General features: G+C 35.7%; 3 protein-coding genes across 3 annotated transcripts; all 3 read left to right on the top strand.

Annotated features, from left to right (window-relative positions):
- Window positions 1-315: 315 nt before the first annotated feature.
- Window positions 316-2,340, top strand: LOC113754286 (casparian strip membrane protein 1-like). Its single transcript, XM_027298665.1, has 4 exons — window positions 316-536; window positions 699-822; window positions 1,057-1,081; window positions 1,916-2,340. The coding sequence occupies exons 1-4, from the start codon at window positions 316-318 to the stop codon at window positions 2,104-2,106; spliced, it is 561 nt and encodes a 186-aa protein (XP_027154466.1). The 3' UTR covers window positions 2,107-2,340.
- A 2,302-nt stretch (window positions 2,341-4,642) lies between these two features.
- Window positions 4,643-5,712, top strand: LOC113754519 (casparian strip membrane protein 1-like). The gene is made up of 3 exons (XM_027298966.1): window positions 4,643-4,912; window positions 5,090-5,213; window positions 5,413-5,712. The coding sequence occupies exons 1-3, from the start codon at window positions 4,671-4,673 to the stop codon at window positions 5,614-5,616; spliced, it is 570 nt and encodes a 189-aa protein (XP_027154767.1). The 5' UTR covers window positions 4,643-4,670; the 3' UTR covers window positions 5,617-5,712.
- A 10,598-nt stretch (window positions 5,713-16,310) lies between these two features.
- On the top strand, window positions 16,311-18,223 carry LOC113752934 (NAC domain-containing protein 92-like). Its single transcript, XM_027296993.1, has 3 exons — window positions 16,311-16,830; window positions 16,924-17,201; window positions 17,294-18,223. Exons 1-3 carry the CDS (start codon window positions 16,644-16,646, stop codon window positions 17,882-17,884), a joined length of 1,056 nt encoding a protein of 351 aa, XP_027152794.1. The 5' UTR covers window positions 16,311-16,643; the 3' UTR covers window positions 17,885-18,223.
- The last annotated feature ends 1,050 nt before the right edge of the window (window positions 18,224-19,273 follow it).

Raw genomic sequence — 19,273 nt, 5'->3', positions numbered from 1 at the left:
GAATCTGGAGGATATACTGCTTCCGGCTCCAAAAAAAAAAAAGGGGAAGAGCAAGTACGGGCAGGTAAATGAGACAGAGTCCACTTTAGTAAGTAAACCAAGCACGGGCCGGCCAAGTGGCCACTATGATGAACTCCTTTTTTAACGTGATGCATGGGTGAGCCAACCCCGCTCGTGTATAACTTCCTTCCGTGCATCCGTCCCTCTTCTACCCAGAACGTACATAACATCATCTACATTTTCACGTTCGTTACCAGTAAATTCATTTAGCGATTATCCTTTCTTTCTCTCTCTTTTTCCAGTACTAGTCGGAAAATGAGGAGTGGTGCTCTTGAGATGGGCAGTGAAGTGGCCAAGGGTGCGGCTTCAGGTCCAGTGAATAGAGGAGCTGCTGTGGTGGATTTCTTTCTGAGGGTTGTCGCGATTATTGCGACTTTAGGGAGTGCCATTGCCATGGGAACAACTAATGAGACGCTCCCCTTTTTCACACAGTTCATTCGGTTTAGGGCCAAATACACTGATCTTCCAATGTTCACGTACGTACTCCTGGACTAGTGAACAATTTACTAGTATATCGTGTTAGTTGTCCCGATTCCTGACCAACTTCGACAGTAACCCCCCCTTCCCAAAAATAAAAAAAAAGTGCTCCCACTATCCGTATGGATTTGAACAAATATAATTCTTGATGTTTAATGCAGGTTTTTTGTGGTCGCGAACTCTGTGGTGAGTGCATACTTGGTTCTTTCTCTGGCACTATCCATCTTCCACATCATGAGGAGCAGGGCGCATGCCAGTCGAATCGTCTTGATATTTTTTGACGCGGTAGTACTTAATTAGTTACCTCCGCTGACAACGCGCAATACACATATGTGTGCATATACATAAACATGTATATGTGTGTATGTGTATTGCCAATCATATATATTACAGAGGGAAAGAACAGCTAGCATAAGTATTCCTAATTAGTAGTAGTATTTCTTTTTGTCTGGTGTTGACATATATATATATATATATATATATCAGTATGTAAACTAACATATCAAAATTTGGTTGAAGGGAATGCTGGCACTTCTGACCGCAGGCAGGGACGGAGCCAGAAATTTATTTTTGAGGGGGCTGAAGTGTATTAAAATTTTTTTTTGTGACGAAATAAATATATTTAATAAGTAAAATTTAGAATCAATAATTATAAAAATAATAAAAACATATAATTATACATACCCAAAAATTTGTTATTGATTAACACTTGAAGTATTGGTAGTTGTTGCACTCGAATAACGAAGAGGAGGCAATTGCATTCTGCGAGTCTTCATCCGTTGAAAACGCTGCAATATTTGCTCATTTTCAATTGTTACAAAAATATCCTTCTCGATGTATACAACCAGACAGTCATTCATCCACTCGTCTTCCATTTTGTTGGGCAAATCAGTCTTGACAATATTCAAAGTTAAGCCTTCAAGAGTTCTTTTGATATGCCAACTTTACTTTATGCAATGTTAGATGGAAAGATAACGTAATATGCAATAATTTTATGATCATTATATTTCTTGTGTGAAGCATCAAACAATGTAAAAAACAAATTTATAATTATAGCTATCCTCTCATAAAGTAAGCGATGCGGGCGATGATAAGTGGTCATCACGACCGGATCATGAAGTATACGTACGAAACAAATCCAGCAGGAAGACTCTCCTCCTTCGCTTGCAGTTTTGCAGCTTGATGATAACAAATTCAGAGTCACAGAGGGCTTCAAACCACAAGAAGAAATGGTTACGCAGATAGACCGCAGATTTCATCACTCCACCCAGGGACGGAGCCAGAAATCAATCCCCTATATATAGGGGGTTTTCCGGCGGCTTGGGGGGGGGGGCTTAAGCCCCCACCAGCCCCCCCTTAAATCCGTGGCTGACCGCAGGAGCATCAGCTGCAGCAGCAATAGTGTACCTAGCTCACAAAGGCAATAGCCGGGCAAACTGGATTGCCATCTGCCAGCAGTTCAACTCCTTCTGCGAACGAATTTCGGGTTCCTTGATTGGCTCTTTTGGTGGAATACTTATTTTTGTTGTGTTAATCCTGTTGTCCGCTGTCGCCCTCTCTCGTCGCTAACTTGATATATATGCTCAAGTCTACTAGGATCCGAGGATGAAATGCCTAGGACAACATTATCAATCACATCACATGGTTGGTTCATTTGTTCCTGTTTCTTTTAGCAGTTTGTGTTCCTTCAATGCTTTGCCTTCCTCCGTTACTTGGTTGTAAAGGAGCCATGGTGCGTTTGCCATGGCCCTGAAATTAAAGTGGTCAATGTATTTCAAGTTATTTTATATTCTGTGAGATATTTTCGAGTCATTGATTGATTATTTGTACAATAGTACGTACGATATGAAGAACCTGTTTTGGGCTCCCTTTACAGATTTATTTCTTTTCCTCCCATGCAATTCTATCCTCGTATCAGTTTCTTAGTCGGCTCAAAATAAAAGGAAAGGGTGCAGTTCTTTACGGACAAGACAAAATTTTGTGACGATAAACCGGAAGCTAAGTTCAGAGAAAGGATCAAGAATGCCTGCCTAAAACCAACTAATCTCCAAATTACTAACTGATACGTCTCGACTGGGCCATAAACCCGGACATGACTAAAAATAGTGATAATCACATCCACAATTCACCTCAATCTTGTTGATGAACGGACACCCCTTTAGCAGATTTACAACACATTTCTGTAAGTGTTCATTTAAAAAATGACAAAATCGGATGCATGAATTGGCTGACACAGAGAACGCTAGTCCAACCATTGAATCTATTCCAATTCAATCTTGAAAGAAAATGGCAGAACTTTAACGAACTGGGAAGTATCAAATTTTTTTTAGGTGTAGTACATACATACAAACTTTGCGCTGCTACAAATTGGTAAAGCCACTTTTAGGTGTCTTGAGGAATGTAATGGGGAAATTAATAAGAAGCAAAATTTGCAGATTTTATAATGTCCTAGCGTACGTCTTACCTTAAATTGTTCCGGAGATTCTTGGTCTTATTAAGGCATTATTTAAACAGTTGTAGCATGTATCATTCGGCTCTATAGTTTTATACTTGATTGTAATTGATAGGGCATGAGTTTTCCCTTTTTCATGTTTGTTACTTACTCCTACTTCCTTTGAAGAAACGTAGCAACTGAGCCATTTCCATCCTCTACAGGTTCTCTTCTCCGTTCAAAAGATAAAAAAAAGGTATATCGATAGCAATAATAAATAGAGAAATGTTATTTGCACTCCTTTTTTTTTTTTTTATCACACTCCCACTATCATTCTAATCATATAATATTTATTTATTAGATTATTCATTTTTATTAATCACACTCCTACTATCATTCTAATCATATAATTTTTGTTTATTAGACTATATAATAAAATAAATAGTGATAGTGCAAATAACAAAAAAAAAATAGAGTGTAAATAATAAATATAGGCTTGTTCGTTAACCTTGATAATGAGATCCAATCAAGAAAATGGGCATGGTTGTGCTCATATTTTTAGCACGTATCAAAACGCACCCAAACGCCACACGATGGGCTGCATGGTACCCCTAAATGGTCCTATCATTGGGTTCTTTTATCAAATGGAGTAGAGTGGAATGCATATTTAACAAATTGGACTAGAACAGCATAATGGTCCTGGATCATACCGCCTCAATATGATCTTGGGCTCATATCCACAAAAACTATCTCAAAACGCACCCAAACTCTAAACTCGCAAGATGAAGATGGGCAGCTGTAGTTTCTTGGAAACCTTGCCATCTTGGTCCGTAATCGCTCATGAAATTTTTATCTTGCAGGATAGAAATTAGAAACAGTATAGCTTGGATAGTGCAGGATTAAAGTTCCCAGTGGCACTGTCCTATGTTAAAGAAAAATTGCATGATTTGATATAGAATTTTTTCCATAACATGTCATTTCTTTTTTGCCCTTTACAAGGTCTGATGATCTAATTTTTAGTCACTAAATAATTTATTTAACTTAAAATTATTCAACGGTTAATACAACCAATTATGTATATCCGAATAGACCTCCTCGAATTGTTGACCTTTTGTACTCGATCCTTCTATATAAGTCCACTTTCTCTAAAAATAATTAAAACTATTCACAATGAGGTTTTCTTTTGACTTTGCTCTATCTGATAATTAATTTTTAGTAGAGACAGATAATATCAGGAGGTGGTTGGATTGGATGATAAGATGAGAGAAATCGTAAGTAGAAGTTTCTGAATTCAAAACCATCAATTTATTCAAAAAAAAAAAAAAAAGAAAAAAATTACCTCAAATACAGTGAGTCATGTTTCGGAGCCTATCTTAAATTTGTATATTTCCTATATTTTCGTTCACTATAAGGCCAAGGTAGGAAACGGACATCAATGGAATAGACTGCTTGAAAATTCAAAATTGGGTTAAGTACCAACATCTGGTACCTGACCACCAATTAATGGACATTTTTGGTCGTCGGCCAAAAACTGAGTGGGAGTCTACCTCCCAATTTAGTTCCGGTTTCACCAGCGGCGCAACTCAACAACGGGAATCGTATAAATCGAAGTTGCATTCTTCAGTTTAATCGCACCATAATCTAATGATCTAATCTACCACGAAAATACCCCAGTTTCATACTCCCTGAAATTGGTTGCAAAATGCCTTTCAAAAAGAAGACAAAGGTATCGCCCGAGCCTGAGGTCGACGAAGAGTCCAATGAGTCAGCTCCAAAAGCCGGGGCTAACAGAGGGATTTCCAAACTAGACTTGGTTATGAGAATGGTTGCGGCAATTGGCACCCTTGGGAGTGCTCTTGCCGTGGGAACCGCCAACGGGTCTGGCCCGTTTTTCGCAGGGTTCTTTCGTTTTGGGGCGGGATATGATGATCTTCCTACATTCACGTATGTCATTTTTAACTTGTAACCGCATCTCTTAATTAGGAGTATCATATTAATCACTGATCGATGATGATCATCCCCTCAAGACAATTGTCTTGCTGCGTTGCATTTAAGCAGTAACCCTTTTTTTTTTCTTTCCTTTCTAAAGTAGTTCTCGTTTCAAACAAATATATGTGGCAGGTTTCTGGTGGTTACCAATGCAATAGTATGCGGCTACCTGGTTCTTTCTCTCGTACTGTCCATCTTCCATATTCTGAAGAGTTCTGCCCGAGTAACTAGAGTGATTTTGATCATTTTGGACACGGTAAACAACCACCCCCTCTCCCCCCCACCCCCCTCCCCCCAAAAAAAACTCCTATTTACGTTGTTTGGTTGAGCCAGCACGAAAAAATGAAGCAGTTTAGATAAAAACTCCTGGTCCTGGCTAAACGGTCAATTTATTAGGCTTAATTAACTAACTAAAGCGATGTAGTGATACGTAGTGATGGTGTAATGTTTGTTAGGTGATGGTGGCATATCTGACGGGTGGAGCTTCCTCAGCAGCCGCCATGGTGCATTTGGCCCACAAGGGCAATGGTGGGGCCATCTGTCAGCAGCACAACTCCTTCTGCGACAGAGTTGCGGGGGCTTTGGTTGGTTCCTTCATTGGAGTTGTCGTGCTCTTGCTCTTGATTTCCATGTCCGCCGTTGCTCTCTCTCGCCGTTAGTTCAATTATTCGTGTGGCACCAACCAACGGATTCTCATGGCTCAAAAATCCGACCTGCTGCAGTGCTGGGGGTGACTTTTTCTGGGTCATCCCTAAATATTGTTTTTTTTTTTCATCATTTTGTTTATCTACTTTGATTGTGTATTTGTCAAATTAGGATCCAATAAATTGTTGAGTATCAATATATCATATTATTTCAGGCTAATTAAAGAGCCTGGCTGCAAAATGAGCCACTAATTAGCGCACAAGCAAATAGAAATATTTATGTAATGGCTAAATATATAGTAGCACTAGTATTTGGCTTATGGTGGACTTATTTACTTGTAGGCCAAAAAGCCACATGCACGATGTACCAACAAAACTTGGCACTCAAAGCCAACCATAAACATTTAAAACTCACATTTGAGAGGCTTGTGAAAACAGTTTAGACAACTTAAACATGGGAATATCAGCCAAGCGGAGGGAATGTACATATCTATTTGTCGACCAAAATTTGTAATTTCTTGAACAACTTGGAGCCGGTCCATCTTCTCACACTATTATGAATATGAAAATACTGGTCAAAATCAAATTCAATTGTCAACTGCCCTTTATCGAAAATAGGATTGACTATTGATTCTGAAGGTTATATTTCATCTCTTCAACAAGTTTAATAATGAGCATAACGGCTCTATTGTTCTGATGGAGAGAAGAACCTACGATTAGCAAAACCAACAGACGTCCTACCATGCCTCAAATAACAAGTGATTTTTCTTTGTTTAGAAAAAAAAGGCAACAAAAATTTAAAATAAATGGAAATTGAAACTAAATGTTGTACCATTTCCCACAAAAAAAACACACACACACAAAATATATTATTAAGACCAGGATTGGTCAATTGGTAAAAGACCTTGATTTCTTGATGGAGTAGATCTCAATTCTTTGAGCCAGTTCGCTAGATGGTTGCAACTTTGCCTTCATCGTGCGGTATGCAAAAGTTACCCTTGTGCATGCCGAAATAAGCACGCGTTGGACACATTAATACATCCTTGATATCATCTGTCACGTGGTGGGTTGAACGAGTCAATAAACCTTCAGTCCTTAATCCTTTAACCAATTAGCATTTGTCTTTTGGTTTAAAACCAAATCATTTGATGCTCTACTTGGTAGTTGGGACAGGGATTCGTTGATATTCACTTACTCAGCATACCGGACGTAAAAATCTCTTTCCATTCTAAGACGATAATTGATTGTTATCCTTCACTAGTCCTTCTTTTGGTTCGCAATTTAAAGAGGTGGCATGATTCTGTGCATTTGTGCACCCCCTCTGCCCTCCTCAACCTAAAATGTTAGAGTAATAATTGGCTTCTGTGCAATGAATGATGGATCTTTGGTGTTCCGTCACCGCCTAACTTACTTCTTCAGTTCTACACCCAAAAAGACGAAAAGAGAAAGGCTCACTTTTGGTTTCTCATTTAGCACATCTTCTTAATTAAGTTTTGACTAACCAGAAGCGTCGCTTGTCTCCTTTTAATAGTGTTGTTGTATACTAGCGGTGGGTATAAGTAGGGCTGACGCTCTCAATCGGGTTCGAGCTCGACTCAAGTTCAGTTAACATCGAGTTCAAGTTGACTAAGTCGAATTCGAGTTCAAAAATACTAAATTCGTTAGTTTGCGAGTCGATTCGAATTTGATTATATTTATTTATTTATATTTTTATTTTAATAGTAAAATTACATATATATTCCTAATATTTTATTATTTGTTAAGAAAAATTATTATTCTATTTATTTTTTAAAAATAAAATAATTATTTTAAATTTTTTTTAAGTTCGAGCTCAACTCGAATTTGAGTTGAACTCGAGTTCGAGTTTTATATTTTGAACTCGTCAAGTTCAAGTTTCATAAACCTATATTAAAATTCGATTCAATTAGATCAAAACTCGACTCGACTCGACTCGTTTGCAACCCTAAATATGAGTAGGGCATACTTGTGTTTTGGCCAACACCCATTCTATCCACCCAAGCTCACTCGAGAGCAGGGTGCAAGTAATTATACCCTTGCATGGCCATATATGTTTCCTCTTCAGCTCAAAATATGATAATCAAGGTTTTTTCTCCCCCAAACCCCCCCCCCCCCAAAAACCAAAAAAAAATAATAATAATAAGAAAGAAAGAATAAAGTTACTCTTCCACCTTCTTATTGTGCCTCTCTAGCTTCTATAGACCTTGTTTAATTTGCTCAAAATCAACGGACAAGGCCCCAAAGAAAAATAATACTCCTAGTAAAGTGTTTGTTATCCGTTAAATCAAAGATATTACGGTAGTATTCCAAAAGTGGAGGCTTTTATCTCAAAATTGTTAGCCTAAATTGAGAAACTTTACTAAGATTAGAGCCCCGCAAAAAATCATCGCACGCAACTTGGGGGCATTAGACGAATAAAATTAGGGCACGTGCTTGTTCCCTTTGGCGGTTTCATGTTGGAAGTGATGAGACATTATCATCTAAATCGCCAGTTGAGCTTAAAAAATACTATTAAAGTGCACTAGTCAAAACTTAGCTAAAGCGGTAGGTTTACTTAGACCTCATCGATTTCTTCTTTTCTTTGTTTACTTAGACTTCATCGCTTAACCATCGATCTGAATAATTGATCGATCCGCGTCCAATGGGAACTCCCCATTTTAGAATATGGGGATGATGGCTGTCCGTCGGCGGTGGAGGCACAGTCAATTCTTCTCCTTCTCACGCCAGAGTAAGATGATTGTATTATTTTAATCTAGTCCGTCTGACGCAAAAGAGTTGCCCAGGAATTTGAAATTCCCAAAACTAGTTAAAGGTGCTAACACGCATTTGACAAAGATCACCCTCCGGTTGCCCTGTTCAGCTATAGACGTCTATTTTGACATGTTAGCCTTTGCTAATTCTTTCAAGGTAAGACTAGCATATGATAACAATTGACTTTTTTCTTTTGCTTTTTTTTTTTTGTTTTGTTTTGGTAGAAGGTGATAGACACTCGTCTCCATTTTACGTGATATAAGATTTACGACCCACATAGTTTTTTTTTTTTGGGGGAGGTGGGGTTGAAGAATATCTCGAACCTAGGAAGGTTTTAGTCTCAGGAACATATTACTTCAATTATGTGCTACAGGGCCAAGTCCTTAATTTAGCCTGATCAAGAACATGGAACTATTCATTGCGACAATCGAGTTGCTAAACTTTGGGGATATTCAAGTTGGTTTCATTCGGCAAATGCATGGTTCCTGACAAACTCCAAAGGGAAGCATTTTCGTATTACGCACTGCCAGTATTACGTCCAAAAACTAGGATAATGATGCGTAGTTATTATAATTATAATCATCCAGTGACTGTTAATAGAATCAGGTCAGCCCAAACTTAGCCTATTCAATCCGAAAAAAAGCCCCGATAAACTTACCTTTCACTGAGTTGGTCAGAGTTTGAACTTAAATATCAAGTCATAATTAAATTTGACCCGAGATTAGGTCTTATTAGGCTCAAACCGAATATAGGCTCGATCCTTTAATCCATTTCTATATATATAAATTATATATAATATATTCATATTTTGATATATACACACACACATATACATATATGCGATTATATGTCTAAATATATAATATTAATACTTTATACTTATGAGTTATGTGTCAAATTATATTAGTATATATAAGAAATATTAGATATACAAAATTATGTCAAAAGATTTAGAATGACAAATCTTTGTACAATCAAATTGAAGAGCTTTGAAGATGTATTGAGCGTTCATTATATTTTAGTACTATTTTTCATGCATTTTGAACTAATTGGATTTATTATTGCTGAACATTTTTTAGTTTATATACTTTTTAATAAACTATTACTAGTTCGTGTGTAGTTTTAATGTTGTAGTTCTGTGGATGTTAAACTAGTTTTAGAATTTAATAGTTGTTGTAAAACTAATAAACTACTATAGTATAAATGGAGATATTAGAGAAAGATGTAGAGAAATTGAAAATGATATTCTTATGATTCCAACTAATACAAAAGTCTTCCTAAAAGGTGTCAATGTACCTCTATATATAGGTACTACAAGATTAAAGGTAAATCAATTCTATTAAACACCCACTATTACAAGAATATGAAGAAACCTATGAAACGGTTTCTCCACTATATGAATAGATTTATGGATTGTAACTTATATACATAATGTAACCATAAATCAAGAATTAATCCTCTTGAGAATACAAAGGGACATCCATACTTTTAATTGTTTCATAACACTCCCCCTTGGATGTCCATTACACAAAGAATATGCCTCGTTAAAACCTTACCAGGGAAAAATTCATTGGGACAAAAACCCTAGTGAAGGAAAAAGAGTACACTATTATTGTGTATTAATTTCTTCCTCTGATGCAAACATCATTTGAGATCTTTTAATCGTCGCATTCCAATATTCTTCGCTAATTGCACTGATATATGGTACTTCAGGATCAAGTATCTCTTCATCTTCCTCTCGCGATCTAAAAGGATCTTTATTAGGATATAATGATCTGACGACCATTGAAGTATTTAATATATGTGTCTTATCCATATAAAACCGCTTTAATACCTTCCGGGTATATGCAGTTTGGTGGATAAAAATTTAACTTTTCAAATGTTTAATTTGTAAATCAATGCAGAATTTTGTCTTTCCAAAATCATTGATCTCAAATTCTTTCTTCAAATATTCAACACTATTTTGAATCTCTTCACAAGTTTCAATCAAATTTAGATCATCAACATATACAACAATTATCACAAAATTTGATCCATTTTTCTTGATAAAAACACATGGACATATTGGATCATTGGTATAACCTTCTTTAGTTAGACATTCATTGAGGCGGTTATGCCACATACGTCCAAATTATTTGAACCGATACAAAGACCTTTATAATTTAATAGAATAAATATCTTTAGGATTTGATTTGCATGCTTCAGGCATGTTGAATTTTTCAGAAATTCTCATATAAATATCATTTTCAAAATTTTCATATAAAATAACAACGTCCATTAAACGCATCTCTAGTTTTTCATGTACTGCAAAACTCACAAGATATCTAAATGTGATAGCATCCACTACAGGTGAAAACGTTTCATCATAATCAAATTCAGGCCTTTGTGAAAATTCTTAAGCTACTAACTTTACACCTTTAGGTGTTTGGACTACAAGTCCGAAAATTTTTCTTTTAACCAATAAATCTAATTTAGATTGGATCGCATCTTTCCACTTTGCCCAATCATTTCTATACCGACATTCATCAACTGATCTAGATTCATGATTCTCATCAACTTCAATAATATCAAGTGCTACATTTCATTAGATTCCAATTAAATTTTATATGATTTCATTCTCTTCAGGAGTTGGCTCTTCAGGAGCGACCTCTTCAAGAGGTTAAATTTGTCATGATATTTATTTAATCTCCGGAGATATTTGAAATCAATTTATACCTTATTTAGGTAGGCCGGTCTTAAATTTATTTGTAGTACTTGTGCATGCCCTTCAGGGACATTAATTTTAACCAGAATATTTCCTGCAGGACTAGTTGATTTAATAACTCTTTTGAAGTCGATAAATATAACTTTCTACAAATGAAGAATTTCTTGAACTTTTAGTTCATATTATTTTGTATGAGGATCGAGGAAATCCAATTTTTCAGATGATTTTCTTTCGGTTGATTTTTTCCTCCCCCTAATGTCGGGAATCGTAGTTCATCAGAATAAATAAATCATTCAATAGATTACCCATCAATATTTTACAATACTTAATCGTAAAAGGTGATTCATACCCAACATAAATTTTAAATTTTTTTTAGAGCCATATATAATATGAAGGGAATATGTATAAATATTTGTCGGCTCTCAAATATTTTCACTTTTGTCAAATTATATATCTATTGGGATCAGTAAACTTTTGGTTTACTGCAGGTGATGATTATAAATCAAATGAGAATGAAGACAACTATATCCATAACCATTTCTCTCTCGAATGATTAGTATGATATAATTAACCTTTATCTCATTTGATTTCTAAACATGATCTTTATCATTGTCTTATTTAATGTCTCAATTTGATATCCATTTCGACGAATATTCAAATTCAATAAATTTTTCGAGATATCATAAAAAGTAGTGCTTTATTTATGATAAATTTTTCTCCTACAGTGAGAAATATAGTAGTGACTCTTCTGGAGTTTTCAATCATTTGAGCACAACTATTGATTGTGTTTGTCTATCTTACTGGAATATAATGTATGTAGTAGCACTTATTAATGAGACACATATCATTGTCACCATAATTTTTATGGGACAAATATCATCACCATAATCTTTTGATCTCAAATATTTAACATCCATTTCTTCTTCAGGAAAAAAAGTCAATTACTATTATAAATTAAATCAATCATCATACACCTTCAGGGCGTTTAAAGAAATTTGTCATGTGAAAATGCTATTATAATTTTGATTCGTCAAATGTACTTCGGGACGTTTATCTTCAGGATCCTTACTTTCTTGTCCTTATCATTATTATCCCACTTCAAGTGGTAACTTTTTCTCTTGTCATGGTAAAATACATATTTACCAAAATCATAGTTATGGCATCAACCATAACTAGTAAATTAAAATTTAGTCACATTCACTTCTGGGAATGGACTAGAACTAGCATACAATAAGTACAGAATACTTCTAAGATTTTCTCTCAATATTACTACTACAGGAGCATATTCGAGAAATTAATTGTGGAGAATATCATTTTCAATATATCTTATGAGTAAAATTTTTTCGACACAATTTCAACTGAGAAGTAATTCTGAAAATTACAGAATTATGTTCTTGTAGCCATAGGTAAATTTATCATACCAGGCTTTTGAAATAATGACCATTTTCTGGTGGCCAAATCTTTTTGTTAAAGAACGACCATCTTCAGGTGATCGAATCTTTTTCTTTAAATATTTCAAAGAACAAGTAGATTCTCAAATATAATTGATTTTCTATAATAGCATCTCCAAATTTCATTGCATCAGAATATAAGTATTTATAACAAATAATTCTAAAGATAAATAAGTATAATTAAAAGGAGAAATATTACCTCAAAGATGTCAAACAGTATATATTTGTGTTTAATGATTGCTCAGCAATAGGCACTTGTATTTTTTGATCATTCAAATGTTAGCCATAAGAAATTGAAATAAATTTATGTGTCAAAAATTTACCTCAATAAGTAGACAGAAGTTACCGAAAAAATACGGGTAGAATCTCTTGTTTCACTTTTACTCAAGGTAGAGGCTCTGTTTTCACCTTTTACTCAAAAATAGAGACTCGAGAGACTCGTGCTGATAACGTGTTGTAAAACTAATAAACTACTATAGTATAAATGGAGATATTAGAGAAAGATGTAGAGAAATGGAGAATGATATTTTTATGATTCCAACTAATACAAAAGTCTTCCCAAAGGGTGTTAATGTACCTCTATATAAAGGTACTACAAGATTAAAGGTACATCAATTCTATTAAACACCTGCTACTACAAGAATATGAAGAAACCTATGAAACGATTTCTCCACTACATGAATAGATTTATAGATTGTAACTTCTATACATAATGTAACCATAAATCAAGAATTAATTCTCTTGGGAATACAAAGGGACATCCATACTTTTAATTGTTTCATAACAATAGTTATAGTAATTATATTAAGAAAATTAAAGAGTAATAAGTGAACCTGGACTAAACTTGAATTAGACTCACAACCCGAATATTTTGTAAATCAAATATAATTTTCATATTTATCAATTCGAAACTCTTAATTCGAAATTCGAAAGTAACATTAACTTATAAGTCGAAGTTTAGCTTATTAAAATCCGATTTAGGTGACCCGATTGACAGGTCTAATTCGAAACTAGTTCTGTGGATGTTAAACTAATTTTAGAATTTAATAGTTATAGTAATTATATTAAGAAAATTAAAAAGTAATAAGTAAACTTGGACTAAATTTGAATTAAACTCACAACCCGAACATTTTGTAAGTCAAATATAATTTTCATATTTATCAATTCGAAACTCATAACTCGAAATCCGAAATTAACATTAACTTATAAGTCGAAGTTTGGCTTATTAAAATCCGATTCAGATGACCCGATTGACGGGTGTAATCATCCTGCATTGGCCCAACCCCTATCCTTCATTCTTTACTCTTTTCTTTTCTTGGGGTTAGGTAGCTAGGATTATCCACTGATTTGTTTACATCTTTGTCAATTATTGGATGATGGGATGTCTCATGCGACAGATTATTAGTGTGTTCTATTATTGCTCCCTAGTTTTGCACGCTTGCTGTCAGTAAAATTTTTCAAAAGTTACTGTCGTACCTTCTATTGTATTGCCAAGACTATGAACTAGAGGGAGAAGCAAAAAAAGAATAGAGAAAGGAAATTGCTTTTGGACTTCAGCTAGAACTTCCAAAACCAAATGACTTCTTGAAACCATGCGTCTGGGTTATTTTTTTTTTATTTTTGACTATAATCCTACTCGGAAAAAGATTCTTGCAGGCCAAACCTGATCTTATAGAAGCTATACTAATAAGCATAAACAACTGTCTCTTGAGTATGACTTCGAGGTGAAGTCCGGATCAGAACGAGGTTGCTGTGGGATTAGCGGGGATGCTGACGGTTTTCTCTCTTGGTCGGTCAGTCATCAGTCAATAATGATGGTTAGGCAGGTTGTGTTTTATGCTGAAGTACCCTTTTTACCCAGCCCTGAGCATCAAGCGTATGAGAGAGATAACAAACACCCCGGTGAAACGGAGACAAATTAATCATTCTTGATAATGAATAGTAAAAGATGATTATAAAAAATGAGTACGATTTTAATCCAGCCAGTACATGCAAATATATATATATGTATATATATTTTGACAAAAATATAAGAAACCTATTAAATAGTAGTGTTAAGAATTTACACTAGTATTTTGCAGGCAGAACTCGTGTCCTGTCCAGTAACTTAACAGTTGTAGTACACAGTTCAAAACTGGCAAACAACTGTATATTGCTGCCAAACCCCAACCACTCGATGAGGGAAGTCGGTTGCATCTCGTCCCCAAATGCATCAAGCAACGAATAGTGAAACGTAATCCCATGCATAAAGAATTTATGGCTTACTTTGCCTAGATCGAAAAACACCGCGGGGAGTGGGAGTGGACTTTAGAATGGAAATAGAACCATCCAACCTAAAAAGTCTACAAAGCAAGGCAGGAAGATTTGGACATTTCTTCATTTTGCGTTCAAAAATTAACATTCATTATTAAAATGACTTTTGCTGAAAATCCGGGTGCAGCTATACAAGTATGCAACGTAACTGTGCTCTATACTATACTTTACTGTCTTGAATCTTGATTTGAGTAGGCGCATGCGGAGAGCAAAGGAATCCGGAATTTTAAGGCCTCCCGTCCAAACCTCAGCCCCCTATCATTCGTTCCCTATTTTTTTTTATTTTTTTAAAAAAAACCTTAACATTGGCATGCCAATCATGCATTCATTTGTCGATGATGATAAGGTTGACACCTCAGACTTCACACTGAATTTGAAGACTTTCAGCAGACTATCATTAATTGATCGTCATCTGAGTTCTGACAGAGTGCATGACATGGAGAATGCACATAAAGAAAGTAAGTACGGTTTAGAACCTCAAGTTTGAACACAAACTCAAAGCGAAGAGTTTCAGGTCACTTTGAGTTCACTGGGGCTACATTATTGATGCAATCATCCTTTTTCCTTTCGCTTCTTAAATTTCATCATTTTCTTGCTTTAAAAAGAAAATAAAAAAAAAGCGTTTTTAGGTATGTGATTAGATATTATTGTCTCTCAACATTTGTACGTAGTTTTCTTTATCCTTTTCCAACAATCATCCGTACTGGAAATTCAAGAAAGCAGATGGAAGGAACAAGTCATATTTATCCGGCGCGGGTTTGTACTTTGTACAGGTTTAGTCACACGTGTGGTCTCAGTTAACCATATTGGCAAAATCCTTTGATTTCTTCTCTGACTTCACCTGAAAGTCGATAGCTGATTTAGTGCTGCAGCCTGTTAAATTTGACGGGTTTTTTTTTTGTTTAACGTACCTTTAAGAAGAGAAGAGCAGGGTAATACGATGTAAATCAAACTATCAACTAATGAACCAGGTTTAAAGATCCTAGGCAGCCATCAACTGATGATGATTATGCCATGAATTGAACGTGGGCTTTTGTGGTCTACGAGGTTGTTGATATGATATGATAGTAAGTGTATAATATGTTCCAGTGGCAGTACGTAATTCTTTCTTCTATTTTTAAAACGAGAAGAACGAGGGTGAGCACTGCAAAAATTGAGTAGTTATCTTTGCTATACGATTGTTGCAAGTAGATGACTTTGGTTAAACAAATGGCCAACTAACTGAGCAAGTCTGAACCTTTAAAATTTCCTTCTTTACCTAATAACTACGCATATGATTGTGCACTTGAATTAATTTAATGCAACTAGAGTTGTAATCATATGCGATAGCAGAGTAGGAAGATAAGGTGTTCCAGGTCAAATGATAGACTAAACTGCCAACCTAAGTTGCCTTACAAACCACGCTTCTTTCTCTCATCTCATGTGGGAAAGCACTCTCTATTTATGCAGTTGTGCTCCTCATATTTCCAACTTTCAACCTCTACACAGCCCAAACCCACTTCTCTATGCTTATGGTCTTCATTTCTCTTTTAAAAACAAAACATATATATCAAGAATCCATAACAATCCTTGCTTGCTTTCTTTTCCCCTGTATTGTCTTCCACGGTAGGATTTTAGAGGTCTTCAAAGCCTAGTTTAGAACTTTGGGCTTAATTAGAGGGTTAATTCTTCTTCCTAAATCCTCTTTCAAAGACTGTTAATTAGCTAGGTTCTTTACAGGGAATTTGGATACAACTTTTAAACCAAACTTTACCTGCTGGAAATATATTACTTGAGGTAGATATTACTTATAAGTGACGCGAGAAATGGAAAATGTCTCTGCTGTAACAGATGATGATGAAAAGATGGAATTGCCTCCAGGGTTTAGATTTCATCCAAGTGATGAAGAGCTCATAACTCATTATTTATCTCCAAAGGTTCTTGACTACAGTTTCAGCGCAATAGCAATTGGGGAGGTGGACTTAAACAAGGTTGAGCCTTGGGATTTGCCATGTGAGTGATTTTCTATACTACTATTCTCTAAAAATAGTTTTTTTTTCTTTCTTTCTGCATGCACAAAATCTAATTAGCTCTTGCAAAATGCAGGGAGAGCGAAGTTGGGAGAAAAAGAGTGGTATTTCTTTTGTGTCAGAGACAGAAAATACCCAACAGGGATGAGGACAAATAGAGCCACTGATGCGGGATATTGGAAGGCAACTGGTAAAGATAAGGAAATTTTCAAAGTGAAAAAGCTCGTGGGGATGAAGAAGACTCTGGTTTTCTACAAAGGGAGAGCTCCCAAAGGAGAGAAGACCAATTGGGTCATGCATGAGTACAGACCAGAGGGGAAGAATTCCATTCATGGTGCCTCTAAAGCAGAAAAGGTAAGAACATCGATCCTCTGTTTCCCTTCTTCTGTTACTATTGAATACTGGACGATGCTTACCGGTCAATGTTTCTGATTTTATCGTCCCAGAATGAATGGGTAATCTGTAGAATCTTTAAAAAGAGCTCGGAAGGGAAGAAAATACACATTTCAGGGCTAACGAGGGCGACGAATTGTCGTGATGATTCGAGTTCTTCGGAGCTGCCTCCCTTAATGGATCTGTCCTCTGATGAAGCTCAAACGAGAACCACAGTTGCTGAGGCATCCAACGTGACCCGCTTCTCCAACCCAATGGAGGTGGAGGACCAAAAGCCTCAGTACGCCGACTTGATCAAAACTCCTTATGCAACTTCGGCTTCAAATATCTCTGCTTTCTCCCCTGCTTCCTTGATTTCGCCTAAATTTTCAACTCCAAATTCAATTCTTGCTGCTCAGATCATGCCGCATATGGATCACCTGCACTATACAGATTCTGTTTTCATGCAAGATCAGTCCATACTGAAGCTTTTGTTCGATGATTACGAATCAAATGGAAATGCCAAATCTGAAGTCTCCCAGAGCACTGGTGGAATTAGCACAGATATGTCCTCTTCTCTTTCTGATTTCAGGCCTTTTGGCTATCTCGAATGTCCAATCACTTCAGCTGGACCCGTGGACCTCGAGTGTCTGTGGAATTATTGAATTTGATTATTTGAAGAGACAGCCCAAAAAAAAAAAAAAAAGAGATGAAGAGATCATGTTGAAAAGATGGAGTCTTAATTCTGGCTGAAGTTGTTGGCGGAACAAGTTTGTGTACAGATTTTTCTGAAATCAATTATTGTTATTGTCATTGTTATGCAAGAACTGCATGCAATCTATTAGCTCCAAAAAGAAACTGCAGTGTAGAATGTGGTGTCTATTTAGTATTACAATAATTGTGCCAAGGTATCCCAGGTTAAAACCCTCCTCTAGTTTTTGCCTTCATCGCCAGGGTTTGTTACATGCAAGTCCTCTGTTATACATAAGAGTTTTTCATATTAAGATTGAAGATTTTTTTAATTTAATGTTGAAGAAATTTGATTAGAAATAATTTTTTTTTTCTTGTTTACATGCATAAGACGGAGAGGAATTGTAATTTATTTATTATGACAAGTAATGAGAATCACGCACTTGAAGAAACAGTAAAATTAGGCGATACAGCTCACATGACATGAGCGTCAATTCTTCATCAGGCTTTCCCGAAAGGCATCATTAAATCTCCTGTGGAAAAAAGAAAAAGGATATAAAGGCTGCCAAGTGTGATTGGATAGCCGTTATTTGGTCAAAAATTATTTGCTTGTATCACAAATATAATTTTCAATACATTTTTTTCTTCCTAATCATATTTCTATCTCACATACATTACATCACAAAAAGTGTTACAATAATTATTTCAAATAATCCCCTATCCAAAGAGAGATAAAGTTGTTTATTCAGATATTTACTAGAGATATTGTACTCGAATTTTTTATTCTGGCTGAGGAGACGTTTCAAAATTATCCATCAACCCACTCCTTATATCAGAAATGAGATTCGAATACATGACTTTTTTTATGACAAAATGATTCGTGCATACGAACCAAAGTGATGAAGTGTAGTGGTAAAGATATTATACTAGTTGTTGTGTATTTGGGTTCGGGTATGTTTGGATAGGAGTTATTCATCTAAAAATCATTTGATTATATCATAAATACATTTTTTATACATCTTTCTGCCTTTTAAATCATATTTTTATCTCATATATATCACATCATAAAAAAATATTATACTAATTATTTTTCAAATAATCTCATGTCCAAAGTCCAAACGGACAGGGATCCCAACAACTTGGGACTCCCAGGCCAGTTTAAATAAAGCCATCGAAGTTAAGGATGGCCAATGAGGACCCATGTCTTTTGTTGCAATTGCTCAAGGCTCGAAACGTTGCGATATAGGGGCCCGATCCCGTAGCCCCACCTTCGGGAAGATGCCAGAAGAGCAGTAGGCCCACAAAACGTTGGAGATGTGGGTTGGGTATAGCCGCAATTTTCTTGCCACGTCATCAACATCCAT

Source organism: Coffea eugenioides, chromosome 11 (assembly GCF_003713205.1).
Source record: "Coffea eugenioides isolate CCC68of chromosome 11, Ceug_1.0, whole genome shotgun sequence".
NCBI lineage: Eukaryota > Viridiplantae > Streptophyta > Magnoliopsida > Gentianales > Rubiaceae > Coffea > Coffea eugenioides.
The sequence above is the reverse complement of the archived record's forward strand: the minus strand, read 5'-3'. Positions and strand labels throughout refer to the sequence as shown.

What these genes read in the sequence shown, in the direction of transcription:
- LOC113752934 (XM_027296993.1), top strand. Translation starts at nt 16,644, where the DNA reads ATGGAAAATGTCTCTGCTGTAACAGATGATGATGAAAAGATGGAATTG. An exon ending in TGAGCCTTGGGATTTGCCAT is followed by an intron (nt 16,831 to 16,923) that starts GTGAGTGATTTT and finishes TGCAAAATGCAG; the next exon opens with GGAGAGCGAAGTTGGGAGAA. An exon ending in GTGCCTCTAAAGCAGAAAAG is followed by an intron (nt 17,202 to 17,293) that starts GTAAGAACATCG and finishes TTATCGTCCCAG; the next exon opens with AATGAATGGGTAATCTGTAG.
- LOC113754519 (XM_027298966.1), top strand. Translation starts at nt 4,671, where the DNA reads ATGCCTTTCAAAAAGAAGACAAAGGTATCGCCCGAGCCTGAGGTCGAC. An exon ending in GATGATCTTCCTACATTCAC is followed by an intron (nt 4,913 to 5,089) that starts GTATGTCATTTT and finishes TATATGTGGCAG; the next exon opens with GTTTCTGGTGGTTACCAATG. An exon ending in TTTTGATCATTTTGGACACG is followed by an intron (nt 5,214 to 5,412) that starts GTAAACAACCAC and finishes AATGTTTGTTAG; the next exon opens with GTGATGGTGGCATATCTGAC.
- LOC113754286 (XM_027298665.1), top strand. Translation starts at nt 316, where the DNA reads ATGAGGAGTGGTGCTCTTGAGATGGGCAGTGAAGTGGCCAAGGGTGCG. An exon ending in ACTGATCTTCCAATGTTCAC is followed by an intron (nt 537 to 698) that starts GTACGTACTCCT and finishes TGTTTAATGCAG; the next exon opens with GTTTTTTGTGGTCGCGAACT. An exon ending in GCTGGCACTTCTGACCGCAG is followed by an intron (nt 1,082 to 1,915) that starts GCAGGGACGGAG and finishes GGCTGACCGCAG; the next exon opens with GAGCATCAGCTGCAGCAGCA.